The sequence below is a fragment of the Wyeomyia smithii genome, chromosome 1 (assembly GCF_029784165.1).
Source record: "Wyeomyia smithii strain HCP4-BCI-WySm-NY-G18 chromosome 1, ASM2978416v1, whole genome shotgun sequence".
NCBI classification, from domain to species: Eukaryota; Metazoa; Arthropoda; class Insecta; order Diptera; family Culicidae; genus Wyeomyia; species Wyeomyia smithii.
In genome coordinates this window covers 6,070,798-6,088,998 of record NC_073694.1, presented here as the reverse complement: position 1 = coordinate 6,088,998, position 18,201 = coordinate 6,070,798, and the positions used below count along the sequence as shown (strand labels likewise).

The 18,201-nt window shown below is 39.4% G+C and overlaps 1 protein-coding gene across 14 annotated transcripts in view; it reads right to left on the bottom strand.

The window, feature by feature from the left end:
- LOC129732887 (disintegrin and metalloproteinase domain-containing protein unc-71) overlaps positions 1 to 18,201 on the bottom strand; it is a 932,421-nt gene that overhangs the window by 327,446 nt on the left and 586,774 nt on the right. For all 14 annotated transcript variants that reach the window (XM_055694387.1, XM_055694302.1, XM_055694349.1 and 11 more), the window contains one exon: positions 3,831 to 3,896. In XM_055694387.1, the coding sequence (XP_055550362.1) occupies positions 3,831 to 3,896 (66 nt within the window). The remainder of the gene's footprint in view (positions 1 to 3,830; positions 3,897 to 18,201) is intronic.

Genomic DNA, 18,201 nt, shown 5'->3' with positions numbered 1-18,201 from the left:
TAATTCTTCAATGAGCGCTTTATCATATATAACAACTTTGTAGAAGAAAGTTTTTCTCTGAAATGTTGCTATAGTGCTCTAGACCCAAATTTCCCTCTAAATCTGATTTCTGGACCATTGTGCATTGTATATAAATGACATTTATCTCATATTCAAAAAAAAAAAATATATAAACATATTAATCTACGCAGACGACATGAAACTCTTCGCGGAAATCAGCAACTCTAGTGACGCAGAAGAATTCAAAAAAGCAGTCAACTTATTCTATTCAAGAAATGTACCGCAATTGGACAGTTACAAATTGAATTGGACTGCATTTCCTCTGCCATCGTATGAAGCACGTAGCAGGCTGTCTGCCTGCCTGCCTGCCTGCCTGCCTGCCTGCCTGCCTGCCTGTCTGTCTGTCTGTCTGTCTGTCTGTCTGTCTGTCTGTCTGTCTGCCTGCCTGTCTGTCTGTCTGTCTGTCTGTCTGTCTGTCTGTCTGTCTGTCTGTCTGTCTGTCTGTCTGTCTGTCTGTCTGTCTGTCTGTCTGTCTGTCTGTCTGTCTGTCTGTCTGTCTGTCTGTCTGTCTGTCTGTCTGTCTGTCTGTCTGTCTGTCTGTCTGTCTGTCTGTCTGTCTGTCTGTCTGTCTGTCTGTCTGTCTGTCTGTCTGTCTGTCTGTCTGTCTGTCTGTCTGTCTGTCTGTCTGTCTGTCTGTCTGTCTGTCTGTCTGTCTGTCTGTCTGTCTGTCTGTCTGTCTGTCTGTCTGTCTGTCTGTCTGTCTGTCTGTCTGTCTGTCTGTCTGTCTGTCTGTCTGTCTGTCTGTCTGTCTGTCTGTCTGTCTGTCTGTCTGTCTGTCTGTCTGTCTGTCTGTCTGTCTGTCTGTCTGTCTGTCTGTCTGTCTGTCTGTCTGTCTGTCTGTCTGTCTGTCTGTCTGTCTGTCTGTCTGTCTGTCTGTCTGTCTGTCTGTCTGTCTGTCTGTCTGTCTGTCTGTCTGTCTGTCTGTCTGTCTGTCTGTCTGTCTGTCTGTCTGTCTGTCTGTCTGTCTGTCTGTCTGTCTGTCTGTCTGTCTGTCTGTCTGTCTGTCTGTCTGTCTGTCTGTCTGTCTGTCTGTCTGTCTGTCTGTCTGTCTGTCTGTCTGTCTGTCTGTCTGTCTGTCTGTCTGTCTGTCTGTCTGTCTGTCTGTCTGTCTGTCTGTCTGTCTGTCTGTCTGTCTGTCTGTCTGTCTGTCTGTCTGTCTGTCTGTCTGTCTGTCTGTCTGTCTGTCTGTCTGTCTGTCTGTCTGTCTGTCTGTCTGTCTGTCTGTCTGTCTGTCTGTCTGTCTGTCTGTCTGTCTGTCTGTCTGTCTGTCTGTCTGTCTGTCTGTGTGTATTTCCAGCGTTTACAATTTTTATTTAAGGTTGGCACTCCAATGAATTTCAATATTTTTAGATAATTACCTGTAGTTGAATTATTGTTTCCAATTTTTTTAGTAGATTTTTTACCATTTTTATTGTTCTGATGTGTAAGACGATGAAGCCCCAAAAATACCCACTCTGGGCGCACGATGATGCATCAGCAAATGAGGAAGATGATGTAACAACGCTGTCGTCAAGCTCCTTTCAGCGCCTTTTCCATCGCTGCTGCCCGGATGAAGAAGGGTGGACGTCAGCAAAACATGAAATATGACTTTCAACAATGATCACGCGCATCCTGGTGTTATTTTTCACGACTTTCCTGACGGCTGGCGAAGGCGCGTCAGTTCGGACGAATGTTCCGCTCTATCATTCGCTTGCACTGCACAGTTTCGAAGCTTCGAAAAATTTGCTTGCCATAACAAATGGCGAAGTTGCGATGTTGGCAACGATAGTTCGCCACTTTTCAAACGGCGATAATTGTTTTCATTTTGCTGGCAGGCACCCATTCGACATTTGGGCCCATAACCTTCAGTAATATAGTAACGTCTTCCCTGTACTAAAAGTAACAGGGTAAAACTCCCACCCGACACCTGCTGCTCGAGAACAATTCGAAACTAGCTTAGCAGATGTTTTCTCTCGACTCTACAGTAAGTTCATCGGACACATCTCATAAATACCGAAAATCCTCCACCGCACAAAACCAAACGGAAGGAAACGGCTTCTCTCGGTGGCAGGGAATGACGGCAACGACGACGACGACGACGACTATGACGACGACAGCGAAACGATTATTATTTTCCCTTCTGACAGGTCGCTGTAAGTTTTCTTCCCATTTCGAGGCGGACTGCAACTGCATACGACCACAACTTGCACCACACCGAAGCACACCCGCAGCAGCAGCATCGTCAGCAACACAGCTGGAAAATAATACCAAACGAACGACCCCCCTCACTCGACATACATCCTGACCTGGGCGAGTCAGGGAAAATTTAAATTCCTCGACAAAATGTAGTGGTTTTGACATGCGCCGTAATTGGATTGTAATTATGGTCCGGAAGTGCATTGCAGTCACACAGAACGAACGGGGAAAATATTCCGGGTTTTGTTTGTGCCGGGAACACAACAAAAGCTTTCGAGTCGGGGAGGGGGAGTCTCAACCGGACGGAAATATGAACTGCATAGAAATTCCGAAGCGAAAAGACATTCTTCAGGGCAACAATAGCCGAGCAGCAGCAGCAGCAGTAGTTCCGTGAATGACCTGGCAGTAATTCAAGCACCATTCATCATCATCCGTCAGGATTCGCCAGCAACGCTGGCGCTGTCTTTGGGGTTTACAAACATACAGAGAGAAGGAGAAAGTCAAGATGAAGAAATACGTTAGACTCTTTCCTGTGCTTCCTCGCTAAGAGCAGCAGGAACATCAAAAAGCTTCCTAAGAAGCTGCAAGGGGGGGGGGATGGTGAAGAAAGAATTTGACTGTTACGACATGACTTCTTCTGTTGAAACGATGCGACCCAATATGTGGGTTCTTGTCGGTACATTGCGAACAATTCACCGGAGCAATTCATTGATTGAACCTGGTTAGATAGTTTATGATTACGATAATTTCTCCAACAGCAAAATTTTCACAATCTAGAGCCAACACTTGAACCGAACAAAACATCGGAAATTGCCTTCGATCGTTTCTGTGTGCAAGCGAAAAGTTCCTCCACGCACACCGCGGAAAGCGAACGAATATTACTTTGCGGTTGCCGCCTAGACTGGAAAAGTTTTTGCAATAATTTTGGGGTTTTTCGTACAACTGCCGGGGGCGTGTGAAAAGCTGCAATATTCTGGTAAGTTTTTCCCCGCTCCGACGCCACTGCCGCCTGGGTAAGCGATGAAAGGTTTCGTAAGCGACGAGCGTTTAATTATGCTTGCGGCCACAAAACAACAAACGGAGTGTTCGTCCGGAAGAAGCTGCCTCCTGGATCAGCGCTTCGGCGGGCGAGCTTGCTGAATATCAATAAAAGCGAGTGGTCGCGAGTGGAGTGCTGGTCAACACAGGAAGAATAATATTAGTAAACAGGTTGAAGCTGAAGTTAAATTTCCAAAAGCTATCGAAATGAAAATCATCGGAAATTCAAAAAAAAAAATGTTATGAGAGGATACGTGAAAATTTTCACACGGTATTTTCTTCTTTTTGTGAATTAAAGAACAAATCATCAAAAATCATTTAAAGAATACCCATAGGTAATATGATAAATGTTTAAACGGCTTATGTTTAAAAACAGATCCAAAATATATCATATTGACAGAGCTTTTGCTATATTTTGTCAAATGAAATCCCCCTCAAAGAATAATTCCGTCCTCGTCTATGTGTTGATGTATTCGAGACTCCATTGTCCGGAAAAAAGGAAACATTCTATGCAAAGTCCATACGATAAGTAAACATGTTACAACAGTGACACTTACCCTCGAACGTCCTCGGCCACCTCCGCTTCCAGAGTAGCTGCCTTCGTAGCCACCACGAGCTGGAAACTGTTTGCGATGAAATGAAAAGAACGGAATGACAAGAGAAAAAATATGGTTAGCACAATCGACTTTTCAAGTCAGAACCTCGACGGATAACAACAAAAGCCACACGCACAACTGACATTGAAAACACGCCAAAATTTCGGTATTTTCCTCGCTCTGCCCGTCGTAAAAGAAAATTTTCACGGTGAAATCGATTTCGTGTTTAAAAAAAAATCGGAGAATATTTCACCCTTAAAAACACCGAGCAATAAACCGGGCATCCGGATACGGTAGAACCATTTCACACGTCTAACGACACCAGTCGACCGACCAACCGACCGTCGGGCCGGTGTCATAACCGATGCCGATAACAATTCGTCACACGACCCGGCATTATCCGCTCCATTGGTGGTGAAATGTAATTTTTACGCTGGTGAAGCCACGCAGCATTTGAATTAATTCCAATTTATTTTTATTTTACTGCTCTCGTGGACCACATGCAAAATGTTCTTTCGCACTCACGCACGCATTGTCATAATCGAAATAAGCCGTCATGGTTTATCCCCTTTGTTCCGATTAAACATTATCGCCAGAAAGCACAGCTTTTGGGAATTGTTCTCTGGACACCAACTGTTCCGAAGTAATAAGTTTCGCGATCCCAACCCCCCTCTGGTTGGTTGGGATGGTAGCAAAAATCCTAACGCTTTTCTAACAGGGACGACACTTTCCTGGTATCAATGTTGAAACCACATGCTGAAATCCCGAATAGAAACTAAAAACTATTGAGAAAAAAGAAGGGTCACCCTGTTGACAATAACAGCACAGTCAAAAGCCAATCTGCCACATAAACAATGCACCTGTTCTGAGCTTTTTTTTCCTACCTCTGACCGGCACATTATTCGGATTAGCACAGTTCCAATTTCATACATTTGATTGGATGAAAAATAAAATAAAACACTAGTGGATATCTCCATTTTCGAACAAAGGACGCGTCCTTGTAGGGCGTTTCATTTGCCTTCTAGGGTGACACGCGAGTGCCCCATCCCCGCCCAGAAAATCGGTGACCTGTTGGCTCGGTATTTGCCACTTTATCGGCCTCCAATAAAACGCGCTCGACTGCGTTTTGTTCAAACATTTTTGCTCCGTTCGTGCGTGTCACGACAGCTGCTAAACAAAGTGGGCAGCAATTTGTTTGCCAAAAAGGCTTTTTTTTCCTCTGTTTTGTGTTTCACTGATGTTCTATACCTGTGTGTGTGTGTGCTAATGAGGTAGACCGAGAGCAATCAGCTTGGCAATTAATCGAACTGGGCTGAGGTTCGTTTTAGTTTTTTGTCGAACAAACTATTCCAGTTTTGTTCTCATTTTCAACATCGATGGTTTAGCGTTTTGTTGAAAAAGGTCCTAAAGGGAGCTGTGTGGAAAGGAACAAATGGGACTGAGGGATATGACACGCAATCGCTTAGTTGTGAATGTTTGCATTTGAGCGTAATTAATGCAATTTCAGCTCGATGAATGGAAAAGTTGGTTGGTTTCTGCACGGGAAAGGTTTTATATTGTGTGGCCTTTTGTGTGAACATTTCGATGGCTTTGACCTCATATTTAATCCGATTTCGATTCTAATTACACATTGATTAGCGAGCACTGCGTGCCGGGCATGCTAGCGGAAGTGATTGAATTTGCTCTTGATGTCGATTCAAGAATTTCAATTATGAAACTAATTACGGGGTTGTCCTGGGCAGAGCGGTATTTTACATCAGTTCGGTTTGTTACATCTTTTCAAAGCGTTTCGCAAAATGGAAAGTATTTATGTTTTATTGTGTGTTTTATCATAGAATGAAAAAAAAAAAAAGATGACTTTAACAGATTACATGTTTCACAGCTTTTGTGCCACCGGCAAAACATTTGATCATGAAATGAATTCCTCGGAATGCCATTCTGAATACTGCATGTTGAAACAAATTAGCTTCAGTTTTGAATAACAGGTATGAGCATTGTGATCAATTGAAATTTGAAAAATATTCTTTGACTGATTTTTTTCCTTTTTTTCTTGCATCGAATGTTGCAATAATGTTTTTTATTTTTAATTTTTGTTCCATTATATTGTGTTTTATAATGATAATTATCATTATTTTTGCATAGTATGAAACGAAAAAAGAGATAATTATCATCATAAAATAAACAGATCGAGTAGGCAGAATTTTTCCGCCTCCACTGTACTACAAACGACAATGGCTTGAGGCTTATCAATTTAACTGCAACCAGAGGCATGAGCATCTGTAGCATTTATATTGCACAACGAAATATTCGAGAGCACACCTGGATGCCACCCAAATAGGGTGGTCAGCTTTAAGATCGATTATGTTCTGCTTTAACAGCCTTTTCAAGAAGATCAAATGTCTCAGCATCGACAGAGAGAGGAACTTGATAACCGATAAATCGAAAGTAGTCAGGCGTTGGTAACATTATTTCAGTGTGCTATTGAACGAGGAAAAAAATCCATGGATCAGAGGAAGAACGCAGTGGAATGACTGATAAACTACAAGACAACTGGGAAGGACGATATTTGCGCCGAACTTTTCAAGTCGACTTAATCGCATCAATTGAAGTCGATACCGTTCCCCAGTAATGTTTTAAGGCCTCCAAACATAACCTTCACAGCGTACATATTCGGTCTAGCCGACGACATAGAATTCCCACGACTTTTTTACTTTGGGTTGCTGTATTGAATCCATTTTTCATCATCTGTCACTATATGATGACCGAAACCTTTCCTTTCCTTTCGCTGAAGCCGTTGTTTACATGCGCAAAATTTATCGCTTCAAATAATAAGGAACTTGAGTCCTGTTTTTGAATCATTTTCGAAATGAGCATTCAGTTGGAAATGGCTTGGCGAGTAACTCCTAATACCAAAGCAAGCTGTTCTTGCGTTTGGCATGAATCTTCATCGAGCGATTCCTCCAATTGAAGCGGCTTCAAGAGTTTTTGGCCTTCCGCGTCGACGACATCGAAATTAACGTGAAATTAGTTGCACACTCGAAAACTTTGAGCTGAATTTGAAGTTTCTTTCTGTTTGTTTTGGTTTGGCCTTAAGTATATTTTTCTACTATTTTCGTTTAATTTGAATTTTGTAGTAAGACTACGTCTTTCTTCACTATACTGGAGTGTATTCTGTGAAAACTGGAATGAATGTCTTGAAATCCGAATAGCTTATAAACACCTGTACCGATTTCAACAATTAATATGCCGTTGGATAGCTAAACTACACCAGCCTTTTAAAACATGAAAATACATAGTAAATATAACGGGAAAGTTTCGAATGTCCACATATGTTTTCCATAGGGTTCAATAATTTCCCTAACAGAGACATCAAAAAGGCAATGCCAACATGCTAGCCAATTGGCAACGTTCTCATAACCCGACATTAGAGACATGGAAAGGAAGCAGAGTAGCTACCACGTGATTGGTTCCTTCCGCAATCATCCAACTCCTCCATTCTGAGTGGCGCTATGAAAGAGAGCAAAGGCGTCAAAGACGAATATTTTGGCTTTCCTCCGGACTCCACAAGAGGTAATCTCATTCAGATATCGCTATTGGAATACAGCCCAGAATTAAAAGTCAACGGTAATTCAACTACTGACGGTAGTAAGTCGTGTGAGCATGACGTGTACCCTCTTGATAAGTCATTAATATAACATGGTCTATGATAAATACATAGAGCTTCTATAGAATCACCTGGTAGATACATAGGACCTCTTTTTAACTGTTGTTTGACCTCTCGAGCTGTTCTTGAATGCACTGTATCACCATTGTATTTTGAGTGTGTACTCTTATGGGAAATGCATGGGTACTTGATTTGATTGTTGGAAAGCTTTGAATTTAATATTGATACAAACAAGCAATCAATTTGTTTTCCGCTGTCCTGCACAGTTGTCGATGTAAAAATTGAATTCAACGTCGCTGATTCTTTTTGCAATTTTTCTTTTCGAAAGACGCTTCCCATCCCGTTCGCCTTTTCCTTCGTGCCACATTTCAATATGTAAACATTTATTTTTGATTTATGAGAAAACACGGATACAACTCCACTTGTTTAGCGAGATCTTTTTTGAGAATGTTTCGTTCGTTTTAGTGTCAATGGCTGTGTCGTAAGTAAACCATTGATGGCATTGATCTTTTTTTGAGTAAAAAAGACAGATCGAACTCGTGATTGAAAACATGATGGAACAATCGGTAACTTCCAGAATCATCATTTATGCTGTTGTATTTAGCGAGGTTTTTGTATTTTTTATATATTATATATTTTCTTGTATCCGTGCGGCAGTAATGGCTTGACTAGAATTCACGAATGCTATCCATAAACGCTTTTTTATATATATGTTGATTATACCTTTCCACGACTTTATCGATGAAAACGTTTGTTTAAAGAAATGAAACCAGGAATAAACTGGCACTGTTACATGTTCTTTGAAAAGATTTCAGAATTTCAGCTCAATTACATTGAGTAAACTTTTCGTAGCACTACAAGGCGGTGTTTTTGCATTTTGTGAGAGTAATACGGATTACTTGACAGGGTTACAGCGGAAAGGGTCATGCCAAATTTCAAAAACCATACCATATTAAAAAAAATTACATGTGGTTTGGAGCAAGCTGTGAGTCGTTTCAAAAGACAATTCTTAAATATCTCATATCAGGCTCCTGGTGGCCTAAATAACGACAAGGCCCCAGGTCATCCTTTCCAGCTTCCTTTGGACCTTTTCGTCGCTTTCATTGCTCTGATTGTTTTTTTATAGTGCCAAAATGCCGAAACGGGAGTATCCGGTGTCCATGAATTGCCGCACGATGTCCAATTCGACGGAGTACCGTTCTTTGAACGCGCACGCTTCTGAACGGAGTAGCTGCACTGTTTTCGCAGTCACGGTTAGAGGTTGACTTATAAAAGAGCTGTCAATTTTTTTTTTGCTAACTCTGCTGGATTAATATGATCAATTCTGCATGCGCAGTTTCGTGTCAAGGTAAACCCATGAAAAATCGGTAATTTTTGTCCTTTTTTTACCACAAACGTTATGGTGGTGAATATTTGGTGAATATAACTTATCAGGTTTAGTAGTATGGAGCAGGACTGAAAAATTTCAGTGTTTTTGCATGAAAGTGAAAAATAGCCACCATGAACGACAGTGTTTTTGTCTACCATCACAGGAAAATATTTCGCTCTCATGCAATGTTCATTCTTTTTTCCTCCGTTTTTTTTCAGTATTCGTTGAAAATGAAAGCCTAGTTATCCGTCAGATGCAGTAAGAGCATGTTCGTTTGATATTCAATGCTTCAAATTTCAATTTTGTGTACTGTACAATAGCATTACGCGACTAGTGATGGATGAGAAGAATGCTGCAATGAAAGAAGTTTTAGCGTTTTATTATTATAATGACAGCAAGTGCCATGTTGATAACGTCATTTTAGTTTTACCAAAGAAACGGTGAATAACATTTGTTTGGATTTTCAGAAGATTTTATTGCGTGACCGTGAACGATACGCGTGAATAATTTCATTGGAGTGTGACAGCTCGTTTCAAGGATGAAATACTTGTGTGTTTGAAAGAGCGCTGACTTCATTGGAAGTGAAAATTGAGAAAGATTAGCTGTAATATTCACAGAATTCCGATAGTGAAAATGATTTTTATTAGTCGAGCAATTCCACAGCAAAACGGGCAACCAATTTAATCGACCATTTTTGATTTAGCTGAGACTTTGCATAGACGATTTTATAGGCAAAAGATGCCATTTTGTGCTATTGGTTGGTACCGCTTTCATTGTTTGGGTAATCTTTTATGGTTAAAAAAAATCAGATTTAATAAACAATGCGATAATTATTTTGAATGTCTCTTTTTTCTTTTTTTCGAAAAATAAATAAATTTTTCTATTTTAGAGTGTAGGGAAAAGGGGGGCAGTTTCGGATGGGGGCAGTTTCGGACAGAGCTTGAAAAAAAAAACAGATGGTGCAATTTTCAACCAAACAAAAAATATAAGTAAGTTGGCAGCCCTTCCACCAACAGCTATCATATAGTTTGACAGCTCTTGGTTGTTTATTACTTACGAAAACAACACAGTGCCATTTTTCATACATGTTTTTAACCGTTTGAGCATGAAGTTGTAAGGATTTCTCTAATTTCTTTGTAAGTGATTTAGAAATTCAAGTATACCACTTTAGTTCGTAATAGGGTGGTCGGTATTACCGACTTTTCGAAAAACCGGTATTTCGGTATTCATAAAAATAAAAACCGATATAACCGGTAAAAAACCGGTATTTTTATTTCTTTCGGATTAATACAAACCAGGGGTGACTCGTGGTCTTTAAACCTACTTTTTCAACTACAAAGTTCTTAAAATCATAGTTCGGGGAAGTAATGATGATTGTCCGCGAAAAAAAAACGCAAGTCATTTTCCCTGTACTATTTAAAAATAAAACTGAAAAATAATTAAAAATATGGGGTGTAGAACGTCTTCGGTAGTGGTTTTCTGCCGCAATCTTATGCAAAAACCTGCCGAAGTAAGCCACTGCCGGAAACGTTGTCTACATAAATTTGGATTTGAAATTTATTTTTTGCTTAGCGTCTCAGGTTGCATCTATGTATGGACGCGTCGCTGCATGATTATGTTTTTGCATTTATGAGTACCTCTGCTTCATTACGATCCAAATTTTTTTCTAAGATAAGGACCTCTGCGACCATTATTTTGATCTCTTGTGGTATACGATCCAGATACAACACTGGATAACAGTGTTTGAAAAACTCCAATGAATGAATCTAGTGATATGACTACGAAGAACATAATTTCGAAACTAATGTAATAACGAAAAAAAACATGCAGATTTTTATTTAAATTTTCTTTCACATCGCAAAACTTAGTTTCAAATTAGTGAACAAGATTAAATTTTGTAGAAAAACAATATTTGAAACTGTTGAGAAGATTATATGAATGAAATAAAAAAAAAAGAAATCACGATAATGATGGACCAGAATTTACTTTTTACGAATCCGAATGAATCGAAGGTAAATACTTCTTTATTCTGTTAGATGCTCTTTGAACAATTCGTCCAAATTGTTTATTATTATGATTGTTTTATTGACTTTAGCTTCTAATGGAGAAATGAAAAATGTGGCATATAAACAAGTTTGTAACTGAAATAGAAATAAATATTTGAAATGAGAGGTTGATAAAAAATATATAAAAATATAAAAAGTTATGGAAAAAGCAGAAACTTGTACACGAGTGAGGCCGGGTACATTCAGCTAGTTGCTAATAAAAGCCCGCTGCGGTACGGGCGACGAAGCTTTGACCATGCTACAGCTATTTAAATTTCACTTTATCAAGGAGCAGTAATTTTTAGGATAAAATCTTTATTGATTGATTATTTCATCCTGTAAACACTCTGTCCCAACACTGTTAGCTGTTGCAGGTCGACTTAAAGGCTTTTTTACTGTTACCGTTGTAAGTATCTACCTACCCAATAGAGGTATCAATAATCTTCAAAGGCAACTAACCGATCTGATTAAACAGCTTCCCAAACCTTATGTGATTCTCGGTGACTTTAACGCACACCATAGTATTTGGGGTTCTAACAGGGACAATGGGGGAGGAATCATAGTTAAAGAGTTCGTTGAGGACAACGGTTGCGTCATTCTTAATGATGGATCCAATACTTTTCTCAGGGGGTCGATAAGGTCCGCCATTGACCTATCGATTTCATCCGCTGAAATTATATCAAAAATCACCTGGGAATCTAACAATGACACTTACGGTAGTGACCATTTTCCCATAATCTTGAAACTCAAAAGTCCCCCTCCCACAACAACGTGCCGTCAACGATGGAGGTATGAAAATGCTGATTGGGATAATTTTGCAATCAGCATTGACAATGTCATCACACCAGGCGAAGTCTTATCTCTTGAAAAGTTAACGGCAATAATATTGCAAGCTGCCAACGAACACATACCCCGGACCTCGAAAATACCAGGTAAAAAAGCTGTTCATTGGTGGAACCCTCAGGTAGAAAAAGCTATTCGAAACAGAAGGAAAAAGTTACGCAAACTCAAGAAAACCCCCTCCAATCATCCACTTTTGACTGAGAGAGTAACAGCATTCAAAAATGCTCGTAATGAGTGTAGATCTGTAATTAAAAATGCCAAAATCACAAGCTGGGAAAATTTTCTCGATGGCATCGACACAAGTGTTTCAATTTCTGACACTTGGCGTCGTATTAACTCGCTAGCTGGTAAAAGGCGACGGAAAGGGATGTCCCTTACTAGAGAAGATGGAACTTTCACTAGTTCGCCAGTTGAAGTTGCCGATATCTTAGCGAATTAATTCGAAGATTTATCCTCTGACGATAATTATTCCCTTAACTTTTCAAGGAAAAAAGCTTACACAGAAGCTCATATTATTGATTTCAATGAGAATGATAACAATGATAGAGATTACAACAAACAATTTTCAATGATGGAACTTCTATACGCGCTAAGCAGCGTGAAAGGGAAATCTGCTGGGCCAGATAACATTGGTTACCCGATGTTACGCAATCTATCACTGAAAGGCAAGGTTGCTTTGCTACAAACTATTAACGAAATATGGTCCAATGGGGTGTACCCCGCTGAATGGCGCCGTAGCATAATTGTCCCCTTACCTAAACCGGGGAAATCTTCCCACATCGCCTCCGACTATCGGCCTGACCAGTTGCATGGCTAAAATAGCAGAAAAAATGATCAACAGGCGACTTGTATCATTCTTGGAAAGTAACGAACTTCTTGATCACCGCCAGTTTGCTTTCCGTCGGGGAAAGGGTACTGGTACATATTTCACAGCTCTTGGCAGTATTATTGATCAAGCATTACAAGACGGAGATCACGTCGACATTGCTGCTCTAGACTTGAACAAAGCATATAACAGGGTTTGGAAACATCGGGTTCTCGAAAAACTCTATAACCATGGGCTGAGGGGAAACATGGGAAAATTTATCCAGGGGTTTCTAGGAGATAGAACTTTCGAAGTTGCTGTGGGAGGGTCACTGTCTTCTACCAAAATCGAAAAGAATGGAGTGCCTCAGGGTGCTGTACTAGCTGTCACACTCTTTCTTGTTGCCATCAACGATGTATTCGACATTCTCCCTGCTGGAATTTACCCGTTGGTTTATGCCGATGGCATTGTCCTTGTGGTAACAGGAAAAAGTACCTACAGAATTCGGAAAAAACTTCAGACCAGCATTAAAGCTATCGACAAATGGGCCTCGTTGAGCGTTGAAAAATGCTGCTTTAGTCATATTTGCCTGAAAAGCCACCATCCGTGGAGGCGAACTATCACCATTAGAGATACCGAACTTACCTACCGCAAAAATATTAAAATCTTGGGAATCACTTTGGACAGAAAGTTCAACTTCGAACCGTACTTTAAAATACTTAAAAAAGAGGTCAAAACTAGGTCTGAACTAATTAAAGTTATTAGTAGAAGACACCAGCATGGCAACCGTCGAACGTTACTCCAAGTAGGCAATAGCATAGTCACCTCGAAGTTACTATACGGAATAGAACTTACCAGTAGAAACTTTGATTCATTAAATAATATGCTAGGGCCCTCATATCATGGAATGATCAGGCACTGTTCAGGCCTCCTCCCTTCTACGCCTGCTGCGAGTGCCTGTGTCGAAGCAGCAGCTCTACCATTCCACGCCACGATAGCAGTCGCTATTGTTCGATCGGCAGTGGGATTTTTGGGCAAAACCACCGGCCCTTCTGATCCCACAGCAGTCAGTGTCCAACCAGTAATCCAAAGATACCCCAATACTTCTACCCCAACTACATTACGAGTATACCGTGTTTGGGACAGAGAGTGGCATTCCCAGGTCCCAACCGTCGATTGGTCCGTCAAAAAAGCATACAACGTTGGTGAGCCCCCCGAGAAAGCCAAAGCAATCTTCAATCATCTTCTCCAGACTAAATACCAACATTATAAGGTTATTTTCACCGATGGGTCTAAGAACGAAGACAGGGTTGGAATTGGGATAACCACAAACAGCTGCGATTACTTTTATCGTCTACCCAAAACGTATTCAGTGTTCTCAGCCGAAGCAGCAGCAATTCACACGGCAATTGCCATTACTGACGAATGCAATGAAAACCCACGTGTTATTTTCACTGACTCAGCAAGTGTGTTGTCTGCAATTGAAAGTGGTAAATCTACACATCCATGGGTACAAGCAATTGAAGATTGCCTTGGCGATACTGTGCTCTGTTGGGTCCCTGGCCATGTAGGGATTACAGGAAACGAAGAAGCCGACCAATTAGCTTGCCTAGGCCGACGAGGTAGGCTTCTCACCCGTGAAGTGCCAGGTGCTGACATTATTAAAGGGGTAAAAAACGACATTGCTTTAAGCGTAAAGACGGAGTGGAGACACAATCGCAGCTTATTCCTTGGCAAAGTGAAGGGCAACTTTGTGAGATGGGAGGATAGATCAAGTAGAAGGGAACAAATTATTCTATCGCGCTTGCGAACAGGGCACACTTTGCTCACGCATGGTTCGCTGTTCGAAGGAAAAGGCAGGCCTATCTGCGAAATCTGCTCTGTTATTCTAACGGTTGAGCACGTGTTGACAGACTGTCCTAAATACAAAATGGTAAGAGAAACTTATCTACAAGGATCCTCTATCCGGGATATTCTATCAAATGATAGAACAAGGGATGAGCAAATATTTCGCTTCCTCAAAGACGCAGACCTACTAGACCAAATTTAGAACTAATCGCTTTCCCCACCAGTGTGGTAGGGGTCTTTTTACTCATACTTCCAGGTTTAAACAAGTCAAGAAAAACCACAGAAAACAGTACGGAATCATCTGCTGGCTCCGATCAACGATTCTCACCGAAACAAAATTAGTCAGTTACGAACAATATTATTTAGATATAAGATTAGAATCAGCTCTAGTATATATCAGTTCTAGTATATAGTAGATTCTTAAAATTGTAAGATCTCTTTTTAGGAGTGATGAATGACCAAAGGGTTAAAATCACTCCCTAATAAACAAATATTAATAATAATAACTTTGTCTCAACAAAAAATAAATTCCTGATCCAAATTTATATTTATTTGCAATTTTTTTAGTTTTTCTTTTAAATAGCACAAAATGAATAATGACTTGCGTTTTTTCGCTGACATGATTGTGATTACTGCCTCATAATTTGTAGTTAAACTGGTAGGTTTTGAACCTACCCACGCGTTGCCTCTGTGAGTATGAGTGTGGGAAGAGATAAGCTGTTCTACTTAAAAATTAAATTCTTCATTGATATGAAGTTTTTTGACATATTATCGATACACACATTCACATTGTCTGAATCCGAGCAGAACAAACGAAAAGAATAAAAATTGGTAAATAGGCGAGGGAAAATTAATATATAATGTTGCTTCTGTCTAAATGTATTTTTTATACAGGGTGTTAGGGAGCTCACTTAAAAGCCTTTAAGGGGCGATAGAGGACGATTTTTGATGAAAAAAATCCTTCTACACATATGGTCAAAAGTCAACTACTGCAGAGTTATTCACTAATTTCAGTTTTTGGTTATGTTTGCCTTAAACGAGCAGAAAATTGTGAATTCTACCACACTAAACGAAGGCGCGGCTGATTGCTCTTGAAGTGAAATAGTATCTAAACTAAAAGAGTTAGGTGCTTGGTGTCAGAGAACAACTAGTAGAGTAGACTCCAATTTTTAATTTGGTTAACAACAAACTCCATGTTTATCACACATTTCAGAGAGAAAGTTGCTGTTAAGTTCTCAAAAGCATTTGATTTCATATTTGTTCCTTTCTGAAGGCTTCTTGTTCTTCCTAATTCGACATTTTTGAGACACTATTGATTACGAAATTTTCTCAGCTTTTCAAGGAAACCAACAGAATTGAGCTAGCTATCATACTTCTTGTGATAGACTTCGTTAAAGGTAAACATAACCGAAAACTAGAAGAAGAGAATAACTCTGCAGTAGGTAAATTTTGACCATATGCGCAGATTTTTTTTCATCAAATAGGGTCCTCTATCACCCCTTAAAGGATTTGATTAAAAGTGAGCTACCTTACACCCTGTATACATCGTCATGTGATTTGTAACGACTACCTAAGTGAGGCTAATGAATGAGCCTAACAAAGATTTATGAATATTGTGGGAAGTTTTCTTTCCATTGAAAAATACCGAAAATACCGGTTTTTTCGTCTCTCCAATATCGGTATTTCGGTATTGAAAAAAATATCGGTTTTACCGGTTTTTGTTTTACCGGTAAACCACCCTAGTTCGTAACTAATATGTAATGAAAAAACCTAAATTAATCCACCTAGCGGTCAGACCCAGCCTTTCTCATTCAAACTTTTATTTGTAAAAATATATTTACATTAACGCTTCATTCCAATAAATGTATATTCACTCTTAAACAGTCAAAAATGATCGAATAACACCCAATATTGTTGTTTCTTCAACCAGAATGACGCATAGAGGCCAGAAATTATCTTGAATACCATTTTGGAATCCAAAATGACGACTACCGGTTTATGAAAAACAGCCTAAAATAAACAAATGCTATCCAATATGAGTATCTCTGGAACCAGAATGATGCAAGGAGCTAACAATTGACCTCAGGCACCATTTTGAATTGCTAAATGGCAACTTCTAGGAAACAGTCGAAAATTGAACGATTTGTTATTTGACCTTGATCATATCCTATGGCCGATTCGTCGTGCATTTGCAGACTTTTAACACATCGCAAGGAATCAATTAAATTGGAACGTTCAAATAGTCCGATACCACATTTAAATTATGTTGAGGCCACATATATCGATCAAAGCAGGTATAGCTTTCAATAGTCTTTGAATTTCTTCTCTTTCCATAGCTTTTGAGCCACATATCAAATTGTTATGAAGTTTTTTTATTTGTAAGTTTGAAAGATGACTCGTTCGTATGGCACTAGTTATGTTCAAATAAGTCATGTAATCTTCGAGATAATAGACTTTCGTTGTTTTATAAACAATTTAATACATAACGGTTGCTTAAGTTCGATTATAATCAAATGAAAAGGGAACGTAAAGGGCAGCCAAAATTTGAAACCACGTGTTTAATCATAATTCATCAGTTAACCCTTAACTAGCCCGCTCAATTGATGATAATATTAATCAAATCGGTTGTGTAGTTTCTGAGATAATGAAGTTTCGTGATTTTCACATTTCGGTACATTACAGACGAAGTTACAGTCCGATTACAGTAAAATTCAATAGGGTGTTATGTGGCAGCTAGTCTTTTAATTTTACACTAATTTTGTGGAAACCGGGGCAGCGATCTTTGAGAAAAGTGTGTGAGTTTAAGTAGTCTTGTGAATATTTTACTTTTCATAGCTGGATTTCACATTTTTCAACATAACAGGCAAAGTAATAGTCCGATTGCAAAACAAATCGATAGGGTTTTATGGAACAACTAGACCTTCCATTTGACACTGATTTTATGAAAATCGGTTCAGCCATCTCTGAGAAACATGAGTGAGATTAAACAGTCTTCAGAACACGTTTCTTTTCATAACTTTTTAACCACAAGTTCAATCTTTATAAAATTCAAAACTTAAGGGTTTTTTAGGTAGCCCGTTCATTTGAAACCAATTGTGTTCAAATCGGTAGTGTAGTTTTTGAGATAATGATGTTTCATGATTTTTACATTTTGATACATAACCTCTAAGCTAAAAATCCGATCACAATGAAATTTGATTGAATCTTATGGGGCACCAAGACCTTTCATTTGCAATCAATTTCATGAAAATCGGTCCATCCATCTCTGAGAAAAGTGAGTGAGAATAAAAATCTGCACATACACACACACATACACACATACACACACACACATACATACAGAAAATGCTCAGCTCGTCGAGCTGAGTCGAGTGATATATGCCATTTGGCCCTTTGGAGCACTTTTATACTTTCGGTTTTGCAAGTGATTGCTATACCTTTCTAGGAGAAAGGCAAAACGTGGTAACAACGGGGAAACAAATATCTTATTTATTAGATAAAATTGAGATTTGTCTTCGGATGGTGGTGGGGCACATTCGGACACTTACCATATTTGTATTTGATTGTTGTTTATTAACGAAAATCAATTTAGACTGATTCTCAGTCCTAAAAATGGTTCGGAACTACAAAAGGAAAACCGATAGAGCAATCATCAACGAAGTTGAGCTGGGAAGCGTTTATTACGGAACAATGTCTTTAAGACACGCTTCTGATACCTGCGGAATTAAAAAAAGTACCTTGGTCTGTTGTTTAAAAAA